The sequence below is a fragment of the Leguminivora glycinivorella genome, chromosome Z (assembly GCF_023078275.1).
Source record: "Leguminivora glycinivorella isolate SPB_JAAS2020 chromosome Z, LegGlyc_1.1, whole genome shotgun sequence".
Lineage (NCBI taxonomy): Eukaryota > Metazoa > Arthropoda > Insecta > Lepidoptera > Tortricidae > Leguminivora > Leguminivora glycinivorella.
In genome coordinates, this window is record NC_062998.1 from 13411864 (window position 1) to 13438124 (window position 26261).

General features: G+C 37.2%; 1 protein-coding gene across 1 annotated transcript in view; it reads right to left on the minus strand.

Moving 5' to 3' along the window:
* Positions 1–551: 551 nt before the first annotated feature.
* Positions 552–26261, minus strand: part of LOC125240862 (serine/threonine-protein kinase CG17528) — a 29311-nt gene continuing 3601 nt past the window's right edge. The window contains exons 5-14 of the mRNA XM_048149002.1: positions 22433–22549; positions 18816–19003; positions 17749–17835; positions 16928–17073; positions 12847–12965; positions 11938–12037; positions 9382–9527; positions 8784–8933; positions 6839–7081; positions 552–869 (exon numbers count right to left, since the gene is read on the minus strand). Coding sequence (XP_048004959.1) covers positions 813–869; positions 6839–7081; positions 8784–8933; positions 9382–9527; positions 11938–12037; positions 12847–12965; positions 16928–17073; positions 17749–17835; positions 18816–19003; positions 22433–22549 — 1353 coding nt within the window. The 3' untranslated portion in view covers positions 552–812. The remainder of the gene's footprint in view (positions 870–6838; positions 7082–8783; positions 8934–9381; positions 9528–11937; positions 12038–12846; positions 12966–16927; positions 17074–17748; positions 17836–18815; positions 19004–22432; positions 22550–26261) is intronic.

Genomic DNA, 26261 nt, shown 5'->3' on the forward strand with positions numbered 1-26261 from the left:
GATGTCACTATTTCAGTATAACTATGCGATCAAAACATAGCCCGTTGGTTAACAATCAACACTTACAAGCAAAAAGTAAAACTTTAATGGAAGTTCGTATCACAGGCATCTTTGAGGTATTTCCCGAAGTGACTTTTTGGCTTGAATTTCGATTTTGACGTCATTCAACAAATAATTTAGGATGTGACGCGAGTGGTTTGGTCGTCACATAGTCATACAGTGTCCAAATATAAAGCTACATAAATATAAAGCTACATAAATATCTGAGACGGCTCTTATGGCTGTAGAAATAAAACTATGCCAGATATTTTTGTTGACTTCTTTTTGTGGAATGTTATTGTCAGTGACTGTACCATCGCATTGTTGTAACATAACATTTTCTCAAACATGCAATGAAATATTGTCTTTACGTTCCTTAAAATGGTCTGGGAAGTATCGCTACTCGAGAGGACTGTAAAGGGATTTCATATTATTTTTTAGGCCTAGGCCTGCAAAGTAACTTTTTTTTATAAAATATTGTCCTTTAGAGCATTTTTATTTTATTTCATTGTATGTTTGAGAAAAGCACTATACATGCCTCGGCGTGAAAACGGATTCCCGGCCTCGTATCCCTATCCGGGATATACCCACTTGGCCGGAAATCCTCATTTTCCCGGCCTCTGATGTAATGTACTACTACTAGTTTTTCACATCTACAGTTGAATTTCACAAGTAAACTTTGCCGTTCGATATTGACGTTAGACCGCGTGGGCCCGAAGCCCAGAGCACTAGAGCGAGCGAGGGGCGCGCGCGCGCGGGGCGCCGGCGCCGCGCTATGACGAGTCCACGTCCTGCCACAGCCCCGAGTCGCAGTTGCCGTCGTAGTCCTCCTGTAACAAAATTATTTCATTTGTTTCACACTTAATAATGCAAAAATGCGACGGAAAATATCCATAATATATATATAATACAAACAATATCCAGCTCATTTCGCCGACGTCTGATAAGACAAATCTTCGTATAACTTCGTAGTATCGGCGGCGACATGAGTAGGGAATGCAATCTCGTTCTCGCGAGATCTCTTTTGTACGAGATCTCGGTCATTTTTAGCGAGATTGATCTCGGCCGAAAAATCGACGAGATCTCGCGAGATCAACGAGATTGAACTCAAGCATAAAACGTCTTATTCGAAGCTCGCGAAATGACTAGACATATTTCGTTCGCAAGTTGTAAGTGATTTATATGAACTATATCATTTAACTGAACTCGTCAACTATTATTTCGCTCAATAATTTACCTATCTCAGTTCGGAATGACGAATGACAGATTCAGACCGTTTCGAAATAATTCTAAGGGTGTCAGCCAGGGCTATTTGCGTGATTCGCCATTATGGTATTACACTTACGGCTGTGTTTCTATTTTATATATATACCATCTATTTTACGAATTTTCGTGCACAGAGTTTTGTTGGATGTCGAGGGCAAAAGCCTACAACAACCTTACTAGGGCTGTCGTTTGTTAGGCAACCAATAACAATTTCTATTTTACACTCAATCAAATTATTGTATTAAATATTTTTTTATTCCTTTTTTTAATAGTCACACTACTATATGTATATTATAATATGTTATTATTATATTTTTGACGACCGGTCTGGCCTAGCCCAGCGGGTAGTGACCCTGATTGCTACGCCGCGGTCTCGGATTCGAATCCCGGTAAGGGCATTTATTTGTGTGATGAACACCGATATTTGGTCCTGAGTCATGAATGTTCTCTATGTATCTAAGTACTTGTATATTATGTATGCCAATGTCTGAGTACCCACAACACAAGCTTTCTTGAGATTACCGTGGGACTCCTGTAATATTTATTTAATAATATTTATATATATTTAATTCTGTTTTTCTTTCTATTTTAGTTTCTTATTTAACTGTCGGGTTTAAGAAGCGTATTGTATTGGTAGTCTAATATTTTTATGTCATTTATTAGTAGTCAACTAGTCATAATTAATTGAGGACAGCTAATATTTTTATGTGTGTCTATATAATGATGGTAGGGATAACCTTGACTTTTGAATTTTTATCCTTTCATCAATAAAGGCATATATTGCGGAATTTTTAAGTAGTCTCTACTGTGTACTGTTCGCGGTTGGCATGGCAACGAATTCGAATTTGGCACGCTTCTACTCATTCGTGAATAATTTTATTTTATTTTCTTACATGATAGTCTATACTGCAAAGTTTTATAAAAAGTTTGAAGTATAAATTAATATAATAAGTTTGTGAGTTGTGAGGTACATAATTTATGTTAAACAATGTAAAATACATAAAAAAAATATGAAAAAATAGTCAAGTTTAATATTTGTTTCATAATAGCAATCTTTCTTATTATTGTTATCCTTATTCATTGCTATATTGTGATTATTTACAAAAATAAACCCACAAACCGGCCAATCTCGCGAGATCTCGAAATTGGCGAGATCTCGCGAGATTGGTTTCATGAGTTCCCGAGATCTCGCTTGGGCCCCAATCTCGTCGAGATTGCATTCCCTAGACATGAGCAAACCTCGGTAAAAAATTCAAAGCGGTTAAAAAGGTGGGTGGGTAGAGGTTTTAAGATGGTCCGAGCATGTATAGAGGATGAATGAGATTAACGAAGAAAGTATATGAAAAAAGAGTGGTAGGGTCAGTTGGAAGTGGAAGACCTAGGCGAACTTTTCTCGACCAAATCGGGGAAATATTGCAAAACGGTCAGGTCTTGTACTCGAAACCGACGAGCGTGTATGAGAGACGTTACGAAAGTGTGTGAATCGAAAGTGGTTTGTCAGGATCGTAGTAAATGGAAATCCGTGATCTATGCCTACCCCTCTGAAAACAGGCGTGACTGTATCCACTTGACAGTCCAGCCCGCGCGACCATATTCCGGTCAACCGTCCGGGTTTTTAAGCGACGCGCGCAGCGCGCTGCGCATTCACAACTTTTTACAAAAACGTCTGTATCTTCTAAACTACACAAGGTATAGTTAAAAAAAAAATACTTCGGTATAAATGAACGTACAGTACTTGAAATAAAATTATGGTGATAGTAAAATATGTATGATTATATACTATAAATCAAGGTTAAACTTATGTAATCGAAAAAAAAATGAAGAAATTTTTTATTTGACTGTTACTTAAATTACAGGAAATTTTGAGCGATGACCCCCTTTTTTTATTACGTATTAGAGAAATATACTATTTTACCTTTATAATGATACCACAACCAACACATACAGTTCTCATGAAGATATCCAAAAAAAATTAAACAAATTCAAAATCAAACACAAACACGCGGAGTTTGACAAGGCCACACTCGGACAATCAAATATATTGAAAGAGGCGCTAGCACACAGAGTGTAGGTGAACGCGTACTACTTGTATGAGTGAAATATGACAGGTCGACTGTTTGTGTTTTTGCAGGCGGTAACTGTGAGGTTGGGCGGCACTTTCAGCGGGGAGCGGGAGTGGCCATACTGTACGATAGTACTGTTTATTATACTGTGACAAGGCACTGCCGAATTTATTTTTTCATTCACTAAGTAACGAGCGTACACTGCCATCTATACTTTTTGTAGCAAACTATGTAGTTAGGCTACGTTATTGTATCAATAGAATAAGTAAATAATGCCGGAATATTTCCCTAGATGTCACTTTAATCAACTGTGTCTCCATCCCCTCTTTTGGATAGTAAGTGAGCGTCAGGACCCCTGGACCACTACAGATATTTGATGTTTAGTACATACTAAAATTTAGTACCTATTTGATACTATTTGGTACCTGAGTACATATATTTGGTACCTCCACTGATATCGAAAAATCGAGTGAATAAAGTGGCCAGACATTCTGACGTCAGGATGTCTGGACCATTTTTGGTTTACATAGTTCTAGACAACACTACTAATTGATATCTTAGTCAATATTTACTACCTATTTGGTACCTGTCAATATATTTTTTTCAAATTTTTTTGGCGTACCAGAAAAAAGTTATGACGGAATTTAATGTTGTGAGCCCGGCCGTGCCGTTGAAGTATGTAGCGCCTGTCAAAAGTATAGAGGCAAATCCGCCTGCCCTCCTGCGCGCGTCAACTTAAATAGAAATTTAGTTTTAGGCACTCGCACATCATCTCTACTACTGACTAGTGGCATTAATATAGTCGAAATATAAAAGTATTAGTGTAATTGGGCCATTTTTTTCAAAGTTGTCCACCCCACTTTTTTTTTGGATTCGTAATTTTTTATGTGTTTTCCACTCAGAATCGCGAGCTCTTTCAATCCTAATAGGAGAAAAAAAGTGTAGCTTTTTCCCATTTTACCATTTTTTCATACCTCACGGAATGGAAGGTTCGAAAAATGTATGGAAATCTTGGGACATTTTTTTTCTCCTATCAGGATCGAAAGAGATCTCGATTCTGAGTATGAATCGCGTAAAAAATACCCATGTTACAAAAAAAGTGGGGTGGACAACTTTGAAAAAAATGGCCCAATTACACTAGTTTTCCATTTTCCTCCTGAGAGACCTAAACACGTGGCAACAGTTGGGCAAATTCTAGGGGGGAAATAGCATAAACTGTTATAATTAACAGCGTCATTGGTAATATTGGTATATAGGATGTATTTTGATGATGTGGACCAGTCTATGGTCCACGAGCTCCGTTATAGGGGTTTATAATATAAATAAACCACTGCTTTGGTAACATTTGTTTTTTGCATCGATTAGTGTCAATTATGAATTAAGAATAAATACAAACATCAAATCAATCATCTACTATCAGTACCTACAACCACAATGCCGCCAAATCTGCCATACAGATCTACAGCTGCTGAACAGTCGCAAAAATGACCGGCTGTCAGGGGTAAACTGAATTACAAATTTCTCCGCCAGGAGATGTCTCTCAGGGACATGACATGGCATTAGACGTTATTGAGACTGTAGGAGGTTCTCTCAGGAGGAAAATGGAAAACTAGTGTAATTACACTAATTACTTTTATATTTCGACTATATTAATGCCACTAGTCAGTAGAGATGATTTGCGAGTGCCTAAAACTAAATTTCTATTTAAGTTGACGCGCGCAGGAGGGCAGGCGGATTTGCCTCTATACTTTTGACAGGCGCTACATACTTCAACGGCACGGCCGGGCTCACAACTTTAAATTCCGTCATAACTTTTTTCTGGTACGCCAAAAAAATTTGAAAAAAATATATTGACAGGTACCAAATAGGTAGTAAATATTGACTAAGATATCAATTAGTAGTGTTGTCTAGAACTATGTAAACCAAAAATGGTCCAGACATCCTGACGTCAGAATGTCTGGCCACTTTATTCGCTCGATTTTTCGATATCAGTGGAGGTACCAAATATATGTACTCAGGTACCAAATAGTATCAAATAGGTACTAAATTTTAGTATGTACTAAACATCAAATATCTGTAGTGGTCCAGGGGTCCTGACGCTCACGATAGTAAGGTATCGTAGGACTGTCTACCGGAATTTTTTTTTGGATACTATGCTATCGTAGGACTGTCAAGTGGGTATGTATGTGTATGTAAAAAAATGGGAAATATAATATTATTTCTTCTTTTTTAGGGTTCCGTAGTCAACTAGGAACCCTTATAGTTTCGGCATGTCTGTCTGTCCGTCCGTCCGTCCGTCCGTCCGTCCGTCCGCGGATAATCTCAGTAACCGTTAGCACTAGAAAGCTGAAATTTGGTACCAATATGTATATCGATCACGCCGACAAAGTGCAAAAATAAAAAATGGAAAAAAATGTTTTATTAGCGTAACCCCCCTACATGTAAAGTGGGGACTGATATTTTTTTCATTCCAACCCCAACGTGTGATATATTGTTGGATAGGTATTTAAAAATGAATAAGGGTTTACTAAGATCGTTTTTTGATAATATTAATATTTTCGGAAATAATAACTCCTAAAGGAAAAAAAAAGTGCGTCCCTCCCCCTCTAACTTTTGAACCATATGTTTAAAAAATATAAAAAAAATCACAAAAGTAGAACTTTATAAAGACTTTCTAGGAAAATTGTTTTGAACTTGATAAGTTCAGTCGTTTTTGAGAAAAATACGTAAAACTACGGAACCCTACACTGAGCGTGGCCCGACACGCTCTTGGCCGGTTTTTTACATTATTCATTTTCTAATACTAGAATATTCTTGTAACTAAATTAGCATGAAAGTGAACAATAGTAAACTAAATTTTGGCCAAATGCCTTGATACAAAGGTAAATTCGCGATTCGTCCGGTTAATAATCCAGTAACTTTATACATCTGTAGTATGCGTCAAATCCGATAGTACTTCTAGCGCGGAACGCAACTTTGTCAAAAATCGAAAAAACCGCGAAAAATACGTTTCTTTTTCAAATTTTGGCGATTATAACCCTAAAGGACTAGTTTTTGAAAAATCTTCTTTAAGACGTTTTTAAAGTAGACTAAATTTGCTACCAATGACAGGACGATTTACGCATTGCTGTTTAGACAACTGTTTTGGTGACTGGATGCCGATTCGTAAGCGGTAGGACCTGCCACATTTTTGGCAGAGAAAGGTCATGCCACCTAGATTATATTCAATAACAAACGCAAAATGTCCCACTAGTAAAGGTAAATGCTACAATAAACTCGAAAAGGCTCATCCCAGTTATAAAGGTCTATTCTGTCTCACTAACAGAGGTGAAACAGTGCTAAGGCACTGGTCCCACCGCGAGCTAGTAAGCTATGAGCTATCGGCTATAAACATCTTGGGTCCCAGCTATAGAGGTTTCTCACTTATCCAGGTTTCACTGTAGTTGTTTAATATAGCAATATCGACTGACCGACATCCACGCGTGGTCGAGCACGTCCTCGGCCGCGAAGCGCAGCTCGGGCTGCTGGCGCAGCATGCTGGCGACGAGGTCGATGGCGCCGGCCGACACGTGTTCCCACGGCTGCGCGGGGAACTCCAGCCGCCCGGACAGGATCGCGTCGAACAGCCGCTCTTGGTCGCCGTTGGGGGATGAGAATGGAGGGAAGCCGCAGAGGAGGATGTAGAGGATCACGCCCGCCGCCCATACGTCGATCTGGACAAAAGTAATATGTGTAAAAAATTGCTATTTAGACAAGCTATAGACTACTTGCCAGTGGCGGCTGGTGAACATTTCTGCTAGGCAACACTGAGCAAAAAGAAACCTACCTTTACATTAGGTACTTCACTAGTAATCAACTTTAGGCAAGCTTTCTATGGATCAGCCGCTGCTGCTACTTGCCTCATAGTCAAATCAGCTTCTTTTTAAGAACTGTCAACTCAAATTTGAACGACTTGCTAATATGGAATTAATATGAAATCGAATTGAGTGACGTCACGGTTAATTCAGTTACTTTATATACTATCTGACTTATTAACAGAGATCGGAAAAATTTGCGTCATTGCTCGCAATAATGTGGACATGTCTCCAAAATTAATCATTTTATTAATTTCTTACTTGACATATAATTTGATTCCTAGTCAATAAATACAAAAGTTTGTTAAAGTGTAGATTTATTTAACTAGTTCGTCTAGTTCTCTAGATACAAAACCTCCGTGGATTCACTTTTTCTTAATGTATATATTTTGACATTGATAGTATTCAAATTACAGTCGTATTTGCCGTACCTAAATTACGTACGTACCATACCTAATCGGCAGCAAATTTAAAAAATGGCATTTTCTTTACTGGTGAGTACCTAATATCGCCAGTTTAAAAACGAATTAGTGGCGAAAATTTAATTTAATATAATACGACGTGAAAATGCTACGTATGCGTATTTACCTATACTATATATATGGATGTAAATTCAAACAACTATGCAGATACTAAATCCCGATTTTGAGGTTATCGCCCACAACTTAGAACAGAAAATAACTCTGAATTATACTGGAATAATAATATTCCTATAAAAGTACTTAAGTTTGCCCCATTAACATCAGTGGATTGCGAGCGGAGTTTTTCAGCACTTAAGTACTGCTGACTGCTGAAATTTGGAAAAAATACTGATTATTTTCTTTTAAATCTATACTTTTACAACAAACTTTTGTATTTATTGACTAGGAATCAAATTATATGTCAAGTAAGAAATTAATTAAATGATTAATTATTTGATTAATTTTGGAGACATGTCCACATTATTGCGAGCAATGACGCAAATTTTTCCGATCTCTGCTTATTAAATAGAAATTCGATTTAAATAAAAATAACTTCTGTCCATGTTTATCTAATAATTATCTGCTTTATTTCGTGCATGGTATAAAATATTTTATTTTAAGAACAGTCAAGTTCCCTATTATATACTTTTCTTTCAAGTCATAACTCATCAAGACAATTCTCACTAACCTGATTTATTACATAGCTCCTATGACTATGATTACTGGAAACCGTACGGTTATTGAAAATAGGATCTAACCGATTGTACACAACTCTTGAGTAAAACTCTCTCCGGTAAAACTCACTTTCAGCTACTTACGTAGGCGTGCCGAAAATTGGAATTTGGAATATGACGCCTAGCGGTCTTATAACTTTGATGGCTAGATCGAAGTCTTTATTTCAGCCTTTAGGCCATATATGATAATGTCAAAGGCTAAGGGAACTCTGGCGCAATCTTTATATCGCACAACTATTTCTACCTAAACAGTCCTACAATAATTTCTGTAGTTTGGAATTGGGAACCTTTTTTACCGCACTTAATAATATGATTAGATTCTGTTTTTTAAGGTTTTCAGAACTAGGGAGTTTAAACTCTCAATACCTTTAGGCCGTAGCCAGTTTGGAGTAAGATCTCGGGCGCGACGTAGGTAGGTGTGCCGCAAATGGCCCGCAGGGGACCCATGACCTCGACGGCGAGACCGAAGTCTGCCAGTTTTAGGCCTCGTATGCTACCGTCTGGGGCTATCTCCACCTAAAAATTATCAATGCACGTTATTGCCTGCCTTAATGATGTAACTTTGATCATTTCCAGCACAGCACCTTAAAATGAAGTCTGTTATTTGACTACCAATAATTTGACAAATGTTGTTGGGCTGATTATTTAGAAACTTCAAACATTGTCAGTAAAAATATCCCGTTTAGAAAGGTAAAGAAAATTCACGGCTTATTGAACATCGTCATTACTTTGAAAAAATCACGTATCAAAGTTGAAAGGCTGTAGTTACAAGTAGCGGCACGTAAGTTTAGCGTTGAGTGAAATGTAGAGGGAACGCATACCCTTCGCCTCCTGTAATTCACTGAGACCTGTTTTGACTTCTGCACAATAACGGTCAGCGCTCAACTTACGTGCCACTATTTGTAACTATAACTGACACAAGAACAAGTTTTTTTTTAAATTATAACGGCACATTTATACTTACCAATAGATTTTCAGGTTTAATGTCACGATGCACGATGGAAAGCGAATGTATGTACGCTATGGCGGACGTTAGGTGGCTGATCAGCAAGCGGGCCTGCGCTTCCGAGAACACGCCGGAGGCGGTGATGTTGTCGAACAAGTCGCCACCTGAATATACCATATTATGAACACAAATATTACACAGGTGTGTCCAGAACTGGTACAGTCAGACAAAAAAGTGGTTTATGTGTTTAAAGCAAAGAGGATCGAGTATTATAGAGAGTTACTGTCAAAGTAAAATGTGTAATCACAGTGCATAGACTGCCATCTCTCGACACAAGCTTAACACTTTTGAACCTCAGTTTTGACAATTTGGCCCATATTGTTAGCTTGATATGTGTTAAAATGTCAAATATTAATATTAGCGCCATCTAGCTGAGCGTTCCCCAAAGGTGTAACGCCATCTAGGTCACCGTACCTTTTTCTCTAGGGCTTTGAGGTACGTTTTTTTCTTAGACTTTATCCGTCTATACGGTGTTACATATGTCTTTGGTTTAAAGATATAGTCGAAAAGTGGTAAACCACTTTCTTGGCTGATTGTACACTATCACCTCATTTGGGCACTGGTCCCACCAAAAGCGAGTAAGCTATGAGCTATCGGCGATAGAAACAAACAAATGATAGTCGCTCCTGTGAAAATAAAATAAGCGCGTTACAAAACACGGAGAAACTAAAAAAGCAAAAAATAATAAACCTTTGAATTCAGATTTCTTATCGTATTGCAATAATCTATACATCCAAATTATAAACAAATCAATTATTTTTGTAGTCGGTACCAGACCTGTTCGTCGCCTTGCTATTGTCTGTTTGCCCCACCCAACCATACACAGGCTGGTACCGACTCCAAAAATAATTGATTTGTTTATAATTTGGATGTATAGATTATTGCAATACGATAAGAAATCTGAATTCAAAGGTTTATTATTTTTTGCTTTTTAGTTTCTCCGTGTTTTGTAACGCGCTTATTTTTGAAGGCGGTTTTATTTTTTGTTAAAAAGTTAATTTATTTGTTGATTTTTAGTGGTTCCTAGTGATATTATATGTATCAGTCCGAATATATGTACAGTAGTGAAAGAATTATCCTTTAACTCCTAAGCATTGAGGAGTTGACCTTCCATCATCAGCTCAGCCACATAAAATTACTACCGTCAGGCGTAAATACTGGTGTACCTTTTAAAAATACACTAAAAACATTACATGTGCCTATAATATTTGAAGAGTTCCCTCGATTTCTCCAAGATCCCATCATCAGACCCTGACTTGGTGCCAATGGGACCATCTCGGGGTTATACCCGTTCGATCAAAAAAAAACTTTTGAAAATCGGTCCACGTTTCTCGGAGATATCGAGTAACATACATACAAAAAAAAAACATTCAGTCGAATTGAGAACCTCCTCCTTTTTTGAAGTCGGTTAAAAAGAGACGCGATGATTGCGCGAGCGAGTTATAGTTCGTCGCCGAGCTATGGGGTATAAAACGCTCGCTGTCTCTTTTATTAACACAGGAGCGATTATCTTTTGTTCGTTTCTGTTGCCGATAGCTACCTGAGTGGGACCAGTGTCTTACGGCCCAGCCACGACATTGGTCTAAGCGCGACAGCGGTGAGCGGCAGCCGTACGTGCGAATGAAAAGTCCCATCGCTGTGTCTCGCTCCAATGTATGGCCGCCGCTCACCGCTGCCGCGCTTAGCCCAATGTCGTGGCTGGGCCGTTAAGCGTGTCGAGAACTACGCAAATTCATCGGATCATCGGCTTCCCCAAAGCTCCAAGTTACAAAATTACAAGTAGTAGTCGCTGTCTAACATAACACGTAGAACTGTCTTTCGCTTGTCACTTTTAGCTTTCAGAAATGGACCACTGGACACTTTAGTATGTGTAAACTTAGTAGAAGTAGCTAGCTAATCGTATGGCAAGTTCTAAGAACAGTTGATCCAAAACAATTATGGTTAATTTTTAACTTCTGATTAGCAGAAACGTCTGCAATCGATGCCACTAGGCTTAGAATAAATTTAAAAGTGGAAAATGTCTGCCTTGGGTGAGACACGAACTCACCCAAGGCAGACATTTTCCACTTTTAAATTTATTAAAATTATGGTTAATGTTCTTTGAAAACTCAACAAGTAGAATCATACTAAGCCTAATTACTAGTTGTAGGTATCTAGGTAATATTTAAAGCGCTTGAGCTAAGAGTCTGCGACTTTCGCCGCGAGCTCAAACCCCGGTTTGTAGTTACCAGTGAGTTTCCAACTTATATCACTTATATGTGAAATATAATTTCACATTAGCCAGTACCTAGCTTTTTAGTGAAGTATTACGTTGAAAAACCTGTCTAATTCTAATAAGGTCTAGTCTAGTTTATTTTTACTCTTTGGGTCTGATGGTAGTCGATTTTCTAAAACCTTCTTTCTTGAGATTAGTTGCCAAGCGAACCCCAAGGCATTGAGGCCGTAGCAAAGGCCAGGATATCGCAAGGAGCATAATAGGTGTTTGAAATAAAACAGGATGACATTGACACTGACCGCTAACTAACTCCATTACGAGGCAAAGCCATTCGCCCGTGTGGAACTCGTCATACAGCGTGACGATACGCGGGTGACACAGCTTTCGCATCACTCGAACCTGAAAACATCACATGAGGTTATTGTTATGAATGAAAATTGTTATATATACGTTAAAAGGAGTGCCATCATGACGTAATTGGGATTTTATAGAATTTAGCTTTACTTATAATGACTAAACCAATATTAATGTGTGTTCTAGATGTTGTGTTCAAAATACTGCACTCATGCAATTGAAACTGTAAGAGGAGCACTTACGGAACATAATGACATGATGTCACGATCCTCAATATTGAGGGAACAACTGAAGAATTAATGTATTGTCTGGCAAACACAATTTGTCAATTGTCATTGTCAGTAAATAACAAAAATTATCATTCAGTTCCTTTGAGTGGTAGGTAAGACAGTACGAGAATGATTCGATCTTCTAATGTTTTAAATTTTGTTCCTAGAAAACGATACAGATACACTCGGCCCTGCAATGCGAGAGAATTTAAATCCGAAGATTCCGGTTCCAAGTCTTAATAATAACAATCTAATTCTGATTCAAACTTTCACGATTTTTACACATATTTAAAATTGCAAACGGGACTTAATCGCGTATTTACTATGTTTTAAACACTAACCTCCGACGTTTCAAGGACGGCATTGTCCCCGTGGTCTCGGAGCAGACTCAAAGCTCACTGTCTGCTCCGAGACCACGGGGACAATGCCGTCCTTGAAACGTCGGAGGTTAGTGTTTAAAACATAGTAAATACGCGATTAAGTCCCGTTTGCAATTTTAAACAATCTAATTGTTAATACGTAGGATATAACAGTTATGCAGCACCTACCGAACGGTGTTTTATAAAAAAAAAAAAATAGTCTTACCTCCGCTGCTACATAATGCTCTTTGCCCTTGCATTTTAGCTTGTCTATTACTTTCAGAGCATATTTTTGGCCAGTCGCTTTATTGTTGCAAATGCGCACCACTGCGAAATTGCCTTCGCCTGCAATAAAACATTTTTTTTTTAAATATATTATATGGGACAAAAACAGAGTACATAGGACAAAGGTATTACATTGTTGAAAATTATAATCCCGCAAAATGGCACACTCTAATGCGATCACTGGTTATAATTTATAATACACATTTAACGTTAAGCTGTTGGGAGGAAAATTTTCATAATATGATAAAAAAATACGAATTTTATGCAGAATATTCGGCGCTACAACCGGGAGACGGACCAGATTCAAACAAGAATAAAATATAGAGACAGAAAAAAGCAAAAATGTTTAAAAATGTAGGTGCGAATGTTTATCATACTACAAGGAATTATCAACTTAGAAAGCGTCCTGAACGATCTATACGAATTATACGATGTTGTTTATTATGAGTATGTAGTAAATTTTACCATTGCATTTTCCTGTGTAATTATTTCCTGTTTTTCCTTTATTTATTATTTCCTGTTTTTCCCTCATAGTGTTGTGTTCCTGCCGGTGAGTAAGGCTGCCAGAGCTCAACGAGGGTGCGGTGTGCTGATGACGGGAGGACTTACGGAACTAACTTGTTCCGTCTATTGTCCTTTGAGTCGTCGGCAACCCGAACCCTCCTTGGAACTTGTACACTCCTTTTTGCTGTGTACTTAACACAGCAAAAGGGAGTGTACAAGTTTCTAATGGGGTGGCAACGCGCATGTGACACTGTTTGAGTTGCAGGCGTCCATAGGTTACGGTGACCGCTTTACATCAGGCGGACCGTATACTTGTTTGCCACCGACGTAGTATAAAAAAAAAAAAATTTAACCTTTTGGAACGGAATTTGCAATCACTAGACATTTGAATGACAACAAAATAAATTTTCTACGAAATACCCACACAAAGGATAGTGTGACTTTCATAAGAGCATTTTAATATGAAATATGTGTTGAAAATGTTTATTTTCACCTAAAATACTTCATCGTATACATTCACTTTCCCAATAAAAGCTACACCATATAATATTTAAAAAGTCCCCCGCCGAATCTGTCTGTGTTTGTTTCTGGGTGTTTATGTTTGTTCGCGATGACTCTAATAACACTGAATGGATTTTCATGCAGTTTTCACCTATAATAGGCTAGTTTCCTATACTTAAAATAATAGTTATTTGTTATACAAGGGGGCAAAGTTGTATTTTAACGCCGAGTGTGGAATTGAAAAACGAGCAAGTGAAAGGATTCTATAGTTGAACCACGAGCGAAGCGAGTGGTTCGAGAATAGAATCCTGAACTTGCGAGTTTTTTAACACACGAGAAGTAAAATACATTTGCACCCGAGTGTAACACAAAACTTTTCAAATTACTTTACCCACTAGTGGATAAAATGCGTTTTTACCCGCTGGTATTAAAGGACAAAACACGTGTTTCCGAGCCAGTGAGGGGAAAAATACTTTATGCAGTGCACGAAATAAAGCACCAAATAATTAGAAAAAAAGATGGGCAGTAATTATTTTTAAACATAATTTATATTTAATAATTCAAAGAGAAAGTTATAAAGTAAATTAATTGACCGTGACGTCACTCCTCGCGTTTTCATATAAACTCCATATTAGCAAATCGTTTTGACAGTTCTTAAAAAGAAGCTGATTTGACTAGTAGGAAACTAGCCTATTATTGTAGGTATACAATTTGTCAAAGTTTTGTTTTAGACAATATGTGCTAATCGAGTCTGTAAAAATCACGCTGCCAAAGAGCATACCGATTGAGATATAGATATTACAAAACGCATATTATTAAACTTTTTTATGCGGTTAAGTCCCGTTTTAATTTAATAATATGAGTGAAGATCTGAAATACAAATAAACTAAGTGTTATTGTGACAAGTTTAAAAATGCTTTTACAGAAAGGTTGAAAGTAATAATTTACCATTATACAGGGTGTTTCAATGAACGTAGTATGAAACCCGAGAGCGTGCAATGCTCGTTTCGTAACATTGTAATCGAATTCTATGCCGCGGCCGCCGCGGGCCGCGACCCACATGGAAATATAAATTTATGGGGCTTATGCGGACGTAGGATGGGATACACAAGCGAATATTTACATAATATGTAGTATTTTTATAGTACAGGTACTACAGGTCCAGCCGGGTTCATTTATGTACTCTACTGTACAAGGTCCAGCCTGTATACCCTGAAAACATTTAGTAGCAGTAGCACGATATAGGTACAGTTCATTTATGCTTCAAAGAACCATACCATAGACAGTTTTATTTTACTCTATTCTGTACCTATAATAAATTTGTCTGTTTAAGAGGTAGCATTGTGGAAGGTGTGGATCGATATCCTTGTGTTATGAATTATGATACTTATGATTTTTGGCATTATGGTATTTTTCAGTACAGAAGGTGTATTTTTTACGCAGTAGTGCGAGAAGTGGTTCATTATATGCCAGGTCAAAACTTCGGAGGCTCATCTGTACTGAAAAACGTCGTACGATACACGTGCGAAAAGGAAATTCGTAACTCGTGTCGATTTAAAACACTCCCTTCGGTCGTGTTTTAATTTATCGCCACTCGTTTCGGACTTTCTTTTTTACGCACTTGTATCGTGATGTACTATTGCCAAAGCAATTGAGTTTATTTTTATAAGGAATTATAAACGTACAATATTGTAGGCCGGCAACGATTGGTGTCTTTCCCTAACACGTGAAAGACAATATGGTCCGTTTAGAAACCCCTCATAAACTGGTTAGCCACTAGACTAGAGCCTGAAAATATATTATTTCAATAGGACTGTATTGTAGTCTATAAAGACAAACTTTACAACCATGGAAAGTGTATTTGACTTTAACTGCAGGAAAGCACGCGTTTCATAAACTATCCAGTATATAACTAATGAGTTGTTCGCGGACTACGAGACTGTTACTGAGCTCTGAGCTGCACCATGCTAGTCCGCATGGATATGGGAACTTGACTGTACTTAAAATAAAATATTTTATACCGTGCACGAAATAAAGCATCCGATAAATATAAGAAAAACATGGATAGAAGTTATTTTTAAATCCAATTGCTATTTAATAAGTCAAGTAGAAATATATAAAGTAACTGAGTTGACCGTGACGTCACTCAATTCGATTTCATATCAATTCCATATTAGCAAGCCGTTAAAATCAGTTTTGACAGTTCTTAAAAAGAAGCTGATTTGACTAGGAGGCAAGTAGCCTAACTTATAGATCTACATATTTACATTTTTATTGATTTCCGTTAACTTTAAAGGCAGGTTCTTTAGGTCAATTACAATTAATTTCCTGTAAGAAGTAGTGTCTTAACTTTTACTGTTATCAAGTTATTCAACAAATAAATCAAATGGTTCACTTAGTGTAGGAACAACCTTTAACAATACATAAGTTCCTATGAACCTAACGACGTATACAATTTAATGGAAAACAAACTACAGTATTGTGACTGTTAAAAAAAACTACAGTATTGTGACTGTTAGATAGACTTGTCCTGACATCTTTTATGTAGGGTTTTAAAGTTCTATGCACGACCTTGTAACTCACGAATAACAGTACGGGAGTAGAAAAAATATTTTACAAGTAACAAAATGATTCGTTCTACTTTCCAAGTCGATTTGCATTTAACCCAAAGGCTTCTACATATGTGGAGTGTCTTTTTAAAAGGACTTATTTCTATAAGTCAACAAGGTTTATTCCTCTAGGAAGACATAGGTAAAAATAACCTCTGTATACTTATAGAAATAAGCCCTTTTGAAAAGACACTTTTCATATATAGTTAAGCCACCCGTACTTACCTAAGATATCCCCAATGTTGAGCTTGAGATGTCCGAGTAGATTTTGACGGACGACAGATCTATGTAGATGGGCGCAGGTCTTGCATTTCGGTCTCCTTCTTGCGGTTCGTCCCTCCAACTCTCAATATCATCAGATCGGAACCTCCTTTATATATTACAGACACATAAGCCAGCGGTACTTACCTATGATGTCACCGATGTTGTACTTGAGCCTTAGAGGTTGCGGCATGAGCGACAGGTGGATGGAGATGGGCGCATCGTCGGGCGTTTCGCCCGTGTCCGCCATGCGGCTCGCCCCTCCGGCCTTCTTTGGCATGCGTGGTGGGGTCCTGTTATCAGGTTAAAATTACATTCAAAGGTTAACAGTGCAAAAAATAAACATAACTTTAACGCTTGCTACAAAATAAAAACTACGGACCACAATAAATAAAAAAGTTTTTTTTATATACACAATTATTCGACATAGATTTATTGATTTGAACTGTGGGTGGCTTAGCGGTAAGAGCGTGTGACTTTCAATCCGGAGGTCGTGAGTTTTTCGGAACTTATGTGAGGAATGTCATTTCATTTCATATGTGCCACTCGCTTTTCGGTGAAGGAAAACATCGTGAGGAAACCAGACTAATCCCAATAAGGCCTAGTTACCCTTCGGGTTGGACGATCAGATGGCAGTCGCTTTCGTAACTAGCGTCTACGCCAAATCTTGGAATTAGATGTCAAAGGCACGGCTCATGGGGGTCCAGGCTCCCATGAGCCGTGGCGAATGCCGGGATAACGTAAGGAAGATGTAAGATTGATTTATTTTAAGTTTTCGATAAAGTTGCGTAGACGACTCAACTAGTTAAGATACTTTTGGAGAAAGTCGAATCAAAAAATAAATAGCATCATCTGATATTATGTCCTGTCATGTATATGTGCCACGTGGAGCACATGACAGCTTCTTCCTACCTTATTAAGAGGAGTATACATGTTAAGTCAAAAGTGCACATGACTAGCTAAGTTACCTTGTAGTTCTGGTAATGGGCGTCTTTCTGCATTGTAACACAGCTTTACTTTCCTCAAATTCGAGTTCAAAATCTTCTTGATTTACCCTGAAAAAAAAAATGATTCAATAAGGTAAAAATATCTCTGGAGACCAATGCCTTAATATATTATATTCTAGACCGAAATCCCCGAACCCGTGTGGTGACGGGTTAAGAATTTCACCATCCCCTTTCTTCCCGTGGGTGTCGTAGAAGGCGACTGTGGGATATGGGTTAAAGTGTGGCGTAGGCGAGAGGCTGGCAACCTGTCACTGCAATGTCACACTTTCGTTTTCTATCGACCCCTTATTTGCCAAGAGTGGCACTGAAACTTGAGTAGTTTCATGTGCTCTGCCTACCCCTTCATGGGATACAGGCGTGATTGTGATTGTATGTATGTAGACCGAAATCACCTACTTAGGTCCTAGATGAATTCATGTCGTTAGTACGAAACATACTTAACGTGGGAATTTTAATCTATTGTTGTAAATGTCAAGGTCACTATTTCAATGATCAAAATTGACGGGCCGCATACGAGGGGTTAATTGAACAAAGTAATGAACAGACTAAGCTACTGCTTAAGTTGAAATTACTGTTACAAAATAACATGAATTTAAGGTGTACTCGGGTAATTCCGAACGTCGAAAACCGTCGGCAATTCCGAAAAGGGACCCTTATTACTATGGAATCACGGGTGATTATCATTTGAATTTCGGAATTTTCCGACGGTTTTCGACGTTCGGAATTACCCGAGTACACCTTACATGAAACTGACGTGTTTTTATTGAAAAACGCTTACTCATAAACAACGTGTATAAACGTTAGAATATTTTCTATGACCTTGAGAGTTATATTCTTTGTGCGGCACTTTCTTTCATTTATACACGTACTTACATACAAAAAGTCCTGACTGTTCAAAAAAGTTAGGAAATCAGAATATTATGAATATCTACTTTGATATTTATAATAAGTAGAACGCCTAAATACGATCTATTTTACTATAGTTATACTATCGTTACACGATTAGATCTACAGGAAGCCAGGCATACCTTTCATTTCCGTACGCAAAAAACACATCTTCGCCTTGAAAAAACTGGTGCAAAGAAGTGACCGGGGTTCCAGATTGCGTGAAGACTTTCCGAACGCACCCCGTGTCCAGTTTCACGCAGTCGGTGATGGAGGCCAACGCCTGTTCTAGTGTCGGGCTGTTGCGTTTGTTCAGCAACAGTCTGCATACCTGCAGGTTTAATGTTAATTAATATGTGTCCGCGCTTGCCATATAGATTATAGACGCTTTGACAGGGTATCTTTATCTTTTAAAGACAAAAATATCTCGTAAAAATGGTAAGCGACGATTTGCCATATGTCCGCGGCCGGCAAAAGTGCCACTCTGTCCCTTGCCATCGCATTGACAAGAGTATTTAATACTTATACCTATGTTAAGCGATAAAATGGGATGTTACTCCGTATGTCCGCGGTCGGTAAAAATGTTACTTTGTCGTTTGCCATAAAGACGCTTTGACAGGTTATTCTTATCTTTACAAGATAGATACAAGCACATCTCGTCCCTCAGTTACGGTAAACGACAAAGTGGGAAGGTTTTCCATCAGCACATATGAAATAACTGGATCAGTGTGAACAGCAAAAATTATTGTTGAAAAATAAGAAAACGCTCCAGCGATGCCGTTTTTATTACGTTAAGAGTCTTAAGACACGCACATAATTGCCACAGATAGACAAATAGTGACAGGAAAAAATATTAAAAATGTGAGTTTACTATGGCTTTTCTGACTTTTTTAAATACATCAGTCGATAGCGTAAACGTCGCTGTCTTCGCTGAATATGTGTGGATTGTGTGGTATGTTTCTAGTAAATAAACATTTGAAAGAAAGAAAATTTGGTGTATTAAAACTTAACATTTGAATCTGGTAAGTACAATTACAGATGTAGTGCGAAAAGATTTGCCTTCGTATTGTTACGGAAACGTACGAACGTGTCATGCTATTTCAGTCAGTCTCAGTACAAGATGTTGTACAGTAGAAGACATTGACTGAACTAGCACGACAAATACGAAAAAAAGCAAAATATCGCACTACATCTGTTATGTACTTTTTCAGTACAGATGGGGTTTTTTTTACGCACTAGTGCGAGAAGTGGTTCATTATATGCCAGGTCGAAACTTCGGAGGGTCATCTGTACTGAAAAACGTCGTACGATACGCGTGCAAAAAGGAAATTCGTAACTCGTGTCGATTTAAAACACTCCCTTCGGTCGTGTTTTAATTTATCGCCACTCGTTTCGAACTTCCTTGAAATGTACTATTCCGTGAAGTTTACGCTATCAAGTAATGAAATGTTGAACTTGGTTTTACACAACACGCTACAGCGTCTAGAAAAACTCATGTAGCCTCGCTGTAGCCTTTCCACGAGTCACAATCAATAGTGTCAATGTTGTTCGCTAAAGCTTGGTAATACCCTATTTAAAACACCGTTAATTCATTTAGTTTTTTAGATCTATAAGAATAAACAGTTATATTTTTAACCGTCGCCTCATATCTCAAGAAGGACGGTTATCAAGTCGTCTGTATGTTTTTTTTTTTTTTTTTTTTATGTTTGTTCCTCGATATCTCCGTCGTTACTGGACCGATTTTGAAATTTTTTTTTGATTGAATGTATATGCATACAGATTGGTCCCATTTTTCTCAGAACCCAGTTCTGATGATGGGATCCTGGAGAAATCGAGGGAACTCCTCAAATCTGAAAGGCATACATATGATGATTTTTGTGTTTTTAAAGGAACAGCATGCATTTAGGTACGGAACAGTGACATTTGGTGCAGTGGAACTGCTGATGATGGCCAGAACGGAACTCTTCAAATCTGAACGGCACGCTTATAGTGACTTTGGTATTTTTATACGAACAGCATGCACTTTCGTCCAGAACAGTGACATTTGGTGCAGTGGAATTTCTGATGATGGTCAGAACCGAACTCCTCAAATCTGAACGGCACGCTTATAGTGACTTTGGTATTTTTATAAGAACAGCATGCGCTTTCGTCCAGAACAGTGACATTTGGTGCAGTGGAACTGCTGATGATGGCCAGAACCAAACTCCTCAAATCTGAACGGCACGCTTATAGTGACTTTGCCATTTTTATAAGAACAGCATGCACTTACGTCTAGAACAGTGACATTTGGTACAGTGGAACTGCTGATGATGGTCAGAACCGAACTCCTCAAATCTGAACGGCACGCTTATAGTGACTTTGGTATTTTTATAAGAACAGCATGCACTTACGTCCAGAACAATGACATTTGGTGCAGTGGAACTGCTGATGATAGTCAGAACCAAACTCCTCAAACCTGAACGGCACACTCATAGTGACTTTGGTAATTTTGTAAGAAAAGCATGCATTTAAGTTCAGAACAGTGACATTTATTTATTTATGTTTGTTAAGCATATTGAGTTTTGAAGTCAAAGTTTGTCAAGCTTCGGTTTCTTATAATATAATCGGATTCATGAGGAATTGAGGAAACTCCTCAAACCTTAACGTTATACGTATATTCATTTGTGTTGCCATCTAATAATTAAAGCATTAAAAGCAGCTTTAAAAAATACTTACACATTTTTACATAATCCAATATTCGCAAGTAGCTTTCACCAGAACCCGAAAGGCGACGGTTTTTTTTTCTTAAAAATTATTTAATCAATATTACTTTGTACATGCATATTGAAGAAATAGGAAATTGTAACAATTTGTGGAATCCGGTTTTTCGCTTTTAATATGTCAGCAATTTTAAAATCCTAATAATTCAAACGGAAATTCTATAAGGGTTTGATACTCGCGATGCAACGCTTCATATTTTTCAGTACATAATGGTGCTACTTTATCGCACTAGTTCGAGAAGTGGTATATACTTTATGTGACTATGTCGAATCTTCAAAGGCCCGCATAGGTATGTATTCAAAAACGTCGTACAATACACGTACGAAGAAATTTAGAACTTGTGTCCCTTTGGTCATGTTTTAATTTATCGCCACCCACTCGTATTGAACTTCCTTTTTCTGCACTTGTATCGTAATGTACTATTTAGATACATAATCACGCCTACCTTAACCTATTAACATTTATAGTAAATACTCGTACACACACAAAAAAGTACAATCTATCAGCAATGCGATTGTCAATACTAGTTCCGAGACTTCGGACAGCGGTCAATTTCAGCAGCGCTAAGAGGAACGGGGCGTAAAGCTTATTTATGATATTATTTAAATAATTTAATAAAGTGACTTTAAATATGCTCGTAACACTAGTCAATAACTATTAGTAAAAAAATTATAAACCGAAAATGTGGTGGCCGAGCGATTTAGGCATGTACCGCGAATGCATAAGATGATCATTCGGATACATTCATGGGCACTGGAGGCCTTGGCCAGTTTTTTCGTATATGACATCTATTCCTGTTTATTTTCATTTAGTTTGTTTAATTTATCTTCAGCCACCCCACGCATTTTGGACGTAGGCGTCTAATTACTGCTATGGAAAACGGCATCGATGCGTGTTTGCGTCGATAAGCAGCCATAGCCACATATAATATAAACTAATACATATTTGATGACATATTATAACGTTTTGCTGACTATTGATCTGCTCTAGTACAACTTACCTTGCGTGGCTTTACTCCATTCCTTATGATGGTTACGATACGTGATCGAATCACGGTTTCCGAAGGAACCGGACTGACCCGCGCTGTCCCGTTGCTGGCAGTTGGCGTACCGTTTGACTGTGCAAAAAAAAACAATTGAAGCCCACGCAATGACAGGTGGCGGTGCACTCCTTTTAGAGTCCAAGAAGAAGAGTTTTGATCACCGAGTCAAAAAATTTACCCCTCTTATCCATAAACGTTTACTAAAGTTATCAAGCCGATAAAGTTGGTTTGTCCCTTTCCGACGTATTGGGGTATATATGGGCCAAATTGTCAAAACTGAGGTTCAAAAGTTTTAAGCCTGTGTCGGGAGATGGCAGTCTACCTACACTGTGATTACATATTAATTTTTACTTTGACAGTAACTCTATATAATACTCAATCCCCTTTGTTGATACTTACCCTCGTGTTTGAGGGTAGAGCTACGTATCAACAATGAATCCAAAAAAATCGGCATTAGTTGATACTATTTTCCTAATTTTATAAGTAGTTTAGAGAATAGGGTGGACTTTGTGTGACGTAATATATGGATGACACCTATATGTTTAAGGTAACTGTACCATATTACGGGAACTTAAGACGTTTCCTACTTTAAGTGAGGTTTGAAACAAAAATGCGAGGTTTCTAGTGGTGTTAACTATTTTATTTTGAGGATAAGTCTTCTACGATTGATTTAAGACACTATTTTGCATCGTAACTTCTAATTTATAGAAATTACCGTTGTTTTACTAAACCCTTAGTTTGCCCATTATTCCGGGATACAATTTTGGTATGGCTTTAATTCCGGGAGTCGTTGTACATTATTACGGGATATCTTTAAAGTCCACTTTGTTGAAGCATAATGTAAAGAAACGAATTAAAAATATTGTTTACATAAATATATAATGCACATATCGTTTTGATAAATGCTTATACAGAGTGTATTTTTTATAATTGGCAATATTTTGGTGAGCTGGAATGGGAGGGGAAATATGATATTTTACGGTATAACGATTATATGATATAACGACAGGGTGTTATAAGTTTCACTGTCTGTCTGTCTAATGCATCGCTTTCGAATGGATGAACCGATTTTGATTAGTTTTTTTCGTTTGAAAGAGCTGAATTAATCGAGAGTGTTCTTCTTAGCCATGTTTGATGAAATCGGTTTACATAGGTACTATTTTATATTTATATATGTCTATCCTATTATGTATTGTCCTCATGTAAATTTTAGCTTTCTAGTACGAATGATGATTGAGCTAAATCGTAGACGGACAGACTGGCTGACGGACAAATCAATATGCGGTATAAAAATTTTTAGCTAACTAAGGAAGTTTAAGAACATAATATCCGGGTCTTTGTACCTTATTTTATGAGTTTATATATTTTAATATACTTTATATAAGTATACCGGAATAAGATACACTCATATAAAGTCGTGTACTTAATTACGGCAGTCAAAAAAAGGCTATATTAAAACATAAACAAGATTTTTTTTCTTAGTATATTGGAAGATTATATAACAATTACACTCAAAACATTGAAATAAATAAACTTTGTGCTTTAATTTTATGAAATAAAACAAATTTAATATTGATGGCACAGTCTAATATTTCGCACGTATTACTCAATGAGTATACATTTCGTATTCAATTATGAGATTAAAATCTAAAAAATATATGTACCGTAATTATGTCACTATAATCTGTAATCTTTACTTAATGTATTTACATCAAATATATAAATATACTAAACCGTAAATAGTAATAGGACACAAAAACATTACGGACTGTGTTTCCGTTATTCCGTGATACTCCCGCAATTATGTACACCTCGTCAAAATGGTGTACATTATTCCGGGAGCGGGCATTTTAATAAAAATATGTTTTAAATTAACTTGAAAAGATGATATAAATGTCTTTTAATAACTATAAGACAATTATGATACAAATTTAATATCAATAAACTTACCATCATCACAGCAAACCCTTACGAAGTTCCGCTGCCGCGTTAAGCTCACCGTCAAACACGCCCATAGAAACCACTGCGTGGTTGCGACTGACGCATTTGGAGGTACCTCATGGCTTCAAAAGATAAGATAAATATCCGAAAATCGACTTTTTCGGTTCTATTTGATCTATAGTTAATTAAATATTGCATTAACTTAAGATTTTACTGATAGTTTCCTTATTTTGCGACAAAAACCAAAGTATCCCGGAATAATGTACCACATTTTACTATCCCGGAATAGTGTACAGATACCTTATAACTATTCAAATATAAGCTGATTCATAATATTTGAAATATGCAGAAAGAGCATTGTACGACACAAATAAAATTAAATAAACATAATAGCCCAGCAGCGTCACCTTTGCCTTATGCCTACTTAATGTAATCGGACTATACCCCATTTATTCACGACAAGAGGTGCATTACTTATCAACGCGCCTGTGTGCGTGATGGCCAAAGTCTAGAATGGTTGTCTTAGATTTGATGCTACCAACGCTTCGTATCTGGAGTTCGACCAAGCTCACGACTGCTGGCATCGATCTCTGTTACTTTAATTATGTCTTAAGTATTTGGTATTTGATAGGTTTTCGCGGAAAATATCTAGTTCACCTAAAGACATTACAATTAACGGCGAGCTACTATACATTTCACAATATATTGATGCCGATTAAACAGGCCTTAATGATCCATAACGTCGTGGTTGGCACTGGCATTATTGGCAAGTTGTTCAATTATAAAAGTTAGTCATGTCAGAATTAGACATAGACAGACATTTTATTAATAATATTACATGTTCATCAATTATTTAACAGCAATTAAATTAAGATCAATACAATTTCAGTCTAATTACAATTTTGAATATTCAATTGAAAGATGCATTCAATATGCCTCAGATTTGTTAATTTGAGTTTATACAAAATTATTATTTTATTATTATATTCTGATTTTTACCAATATCAGTTATTGGACCTTTTTCTCAAAACCGCCACATTTCGAGAAAAAGGTCCAATAATAGAAACAAGTTTTAGGAATCTCCAAAAGTCGCAAATGTTGTTTTCTAAAAGGGTCATCATTAGTTCTTGAGAGTTCTTACACTTTTAGAGCAACATGCATCTCGCGAACCACGGTTCGCCGACTCATGACCTATATCTACTATGCCACGAAAATAACTACGAACCAAATGAAAATAACAATAGGTGTAAATACAAACAAAAAGCAGTCAATGGAGTAATGACGCGATAGCATTGTTTGTATAGTAGATAATCCAATCAATAAGATAAGATAAAAAATATGTAAGTCTGCTTTTGCTTTCACCTGAAGTATCCTTTTTTACGGATGCATAATATTTATTGCAAACCCGCACGATTAGCTAATCTTTAAAGTAATTAAAGTTGGGATAAATAGCAAGCGAACTTATCGCTAAAAACAGTAATACTGTGTTATTAGGGTTTCTACTTTCTAGGCATCATAAAATAATTATAAAGCGTATGGACTGTGAAGTCACAGGCTGCACGACTGTGTCCCACAATTTACAAAAAAGACATCGAATGGTTCCGTTATTATCTTTAAAAAATAATTTTACACAGAATTTGTTACAATTGCGTGTTTATAAATTGTTAAATGAGTTGAAGAAATATCTAAACATAATATTATTAATTATAAAATACTAGTGACAGGTTGCCACTGCAATGTCACAGTTTCGTTTTCTTTCAACCCCTATTTGCCAAGAGTGGCACTGAAGCTTTAGTAGTTTCATGTGTTCTGCCTACCCCTTTATGGGATACAGGCGTGATTGTAT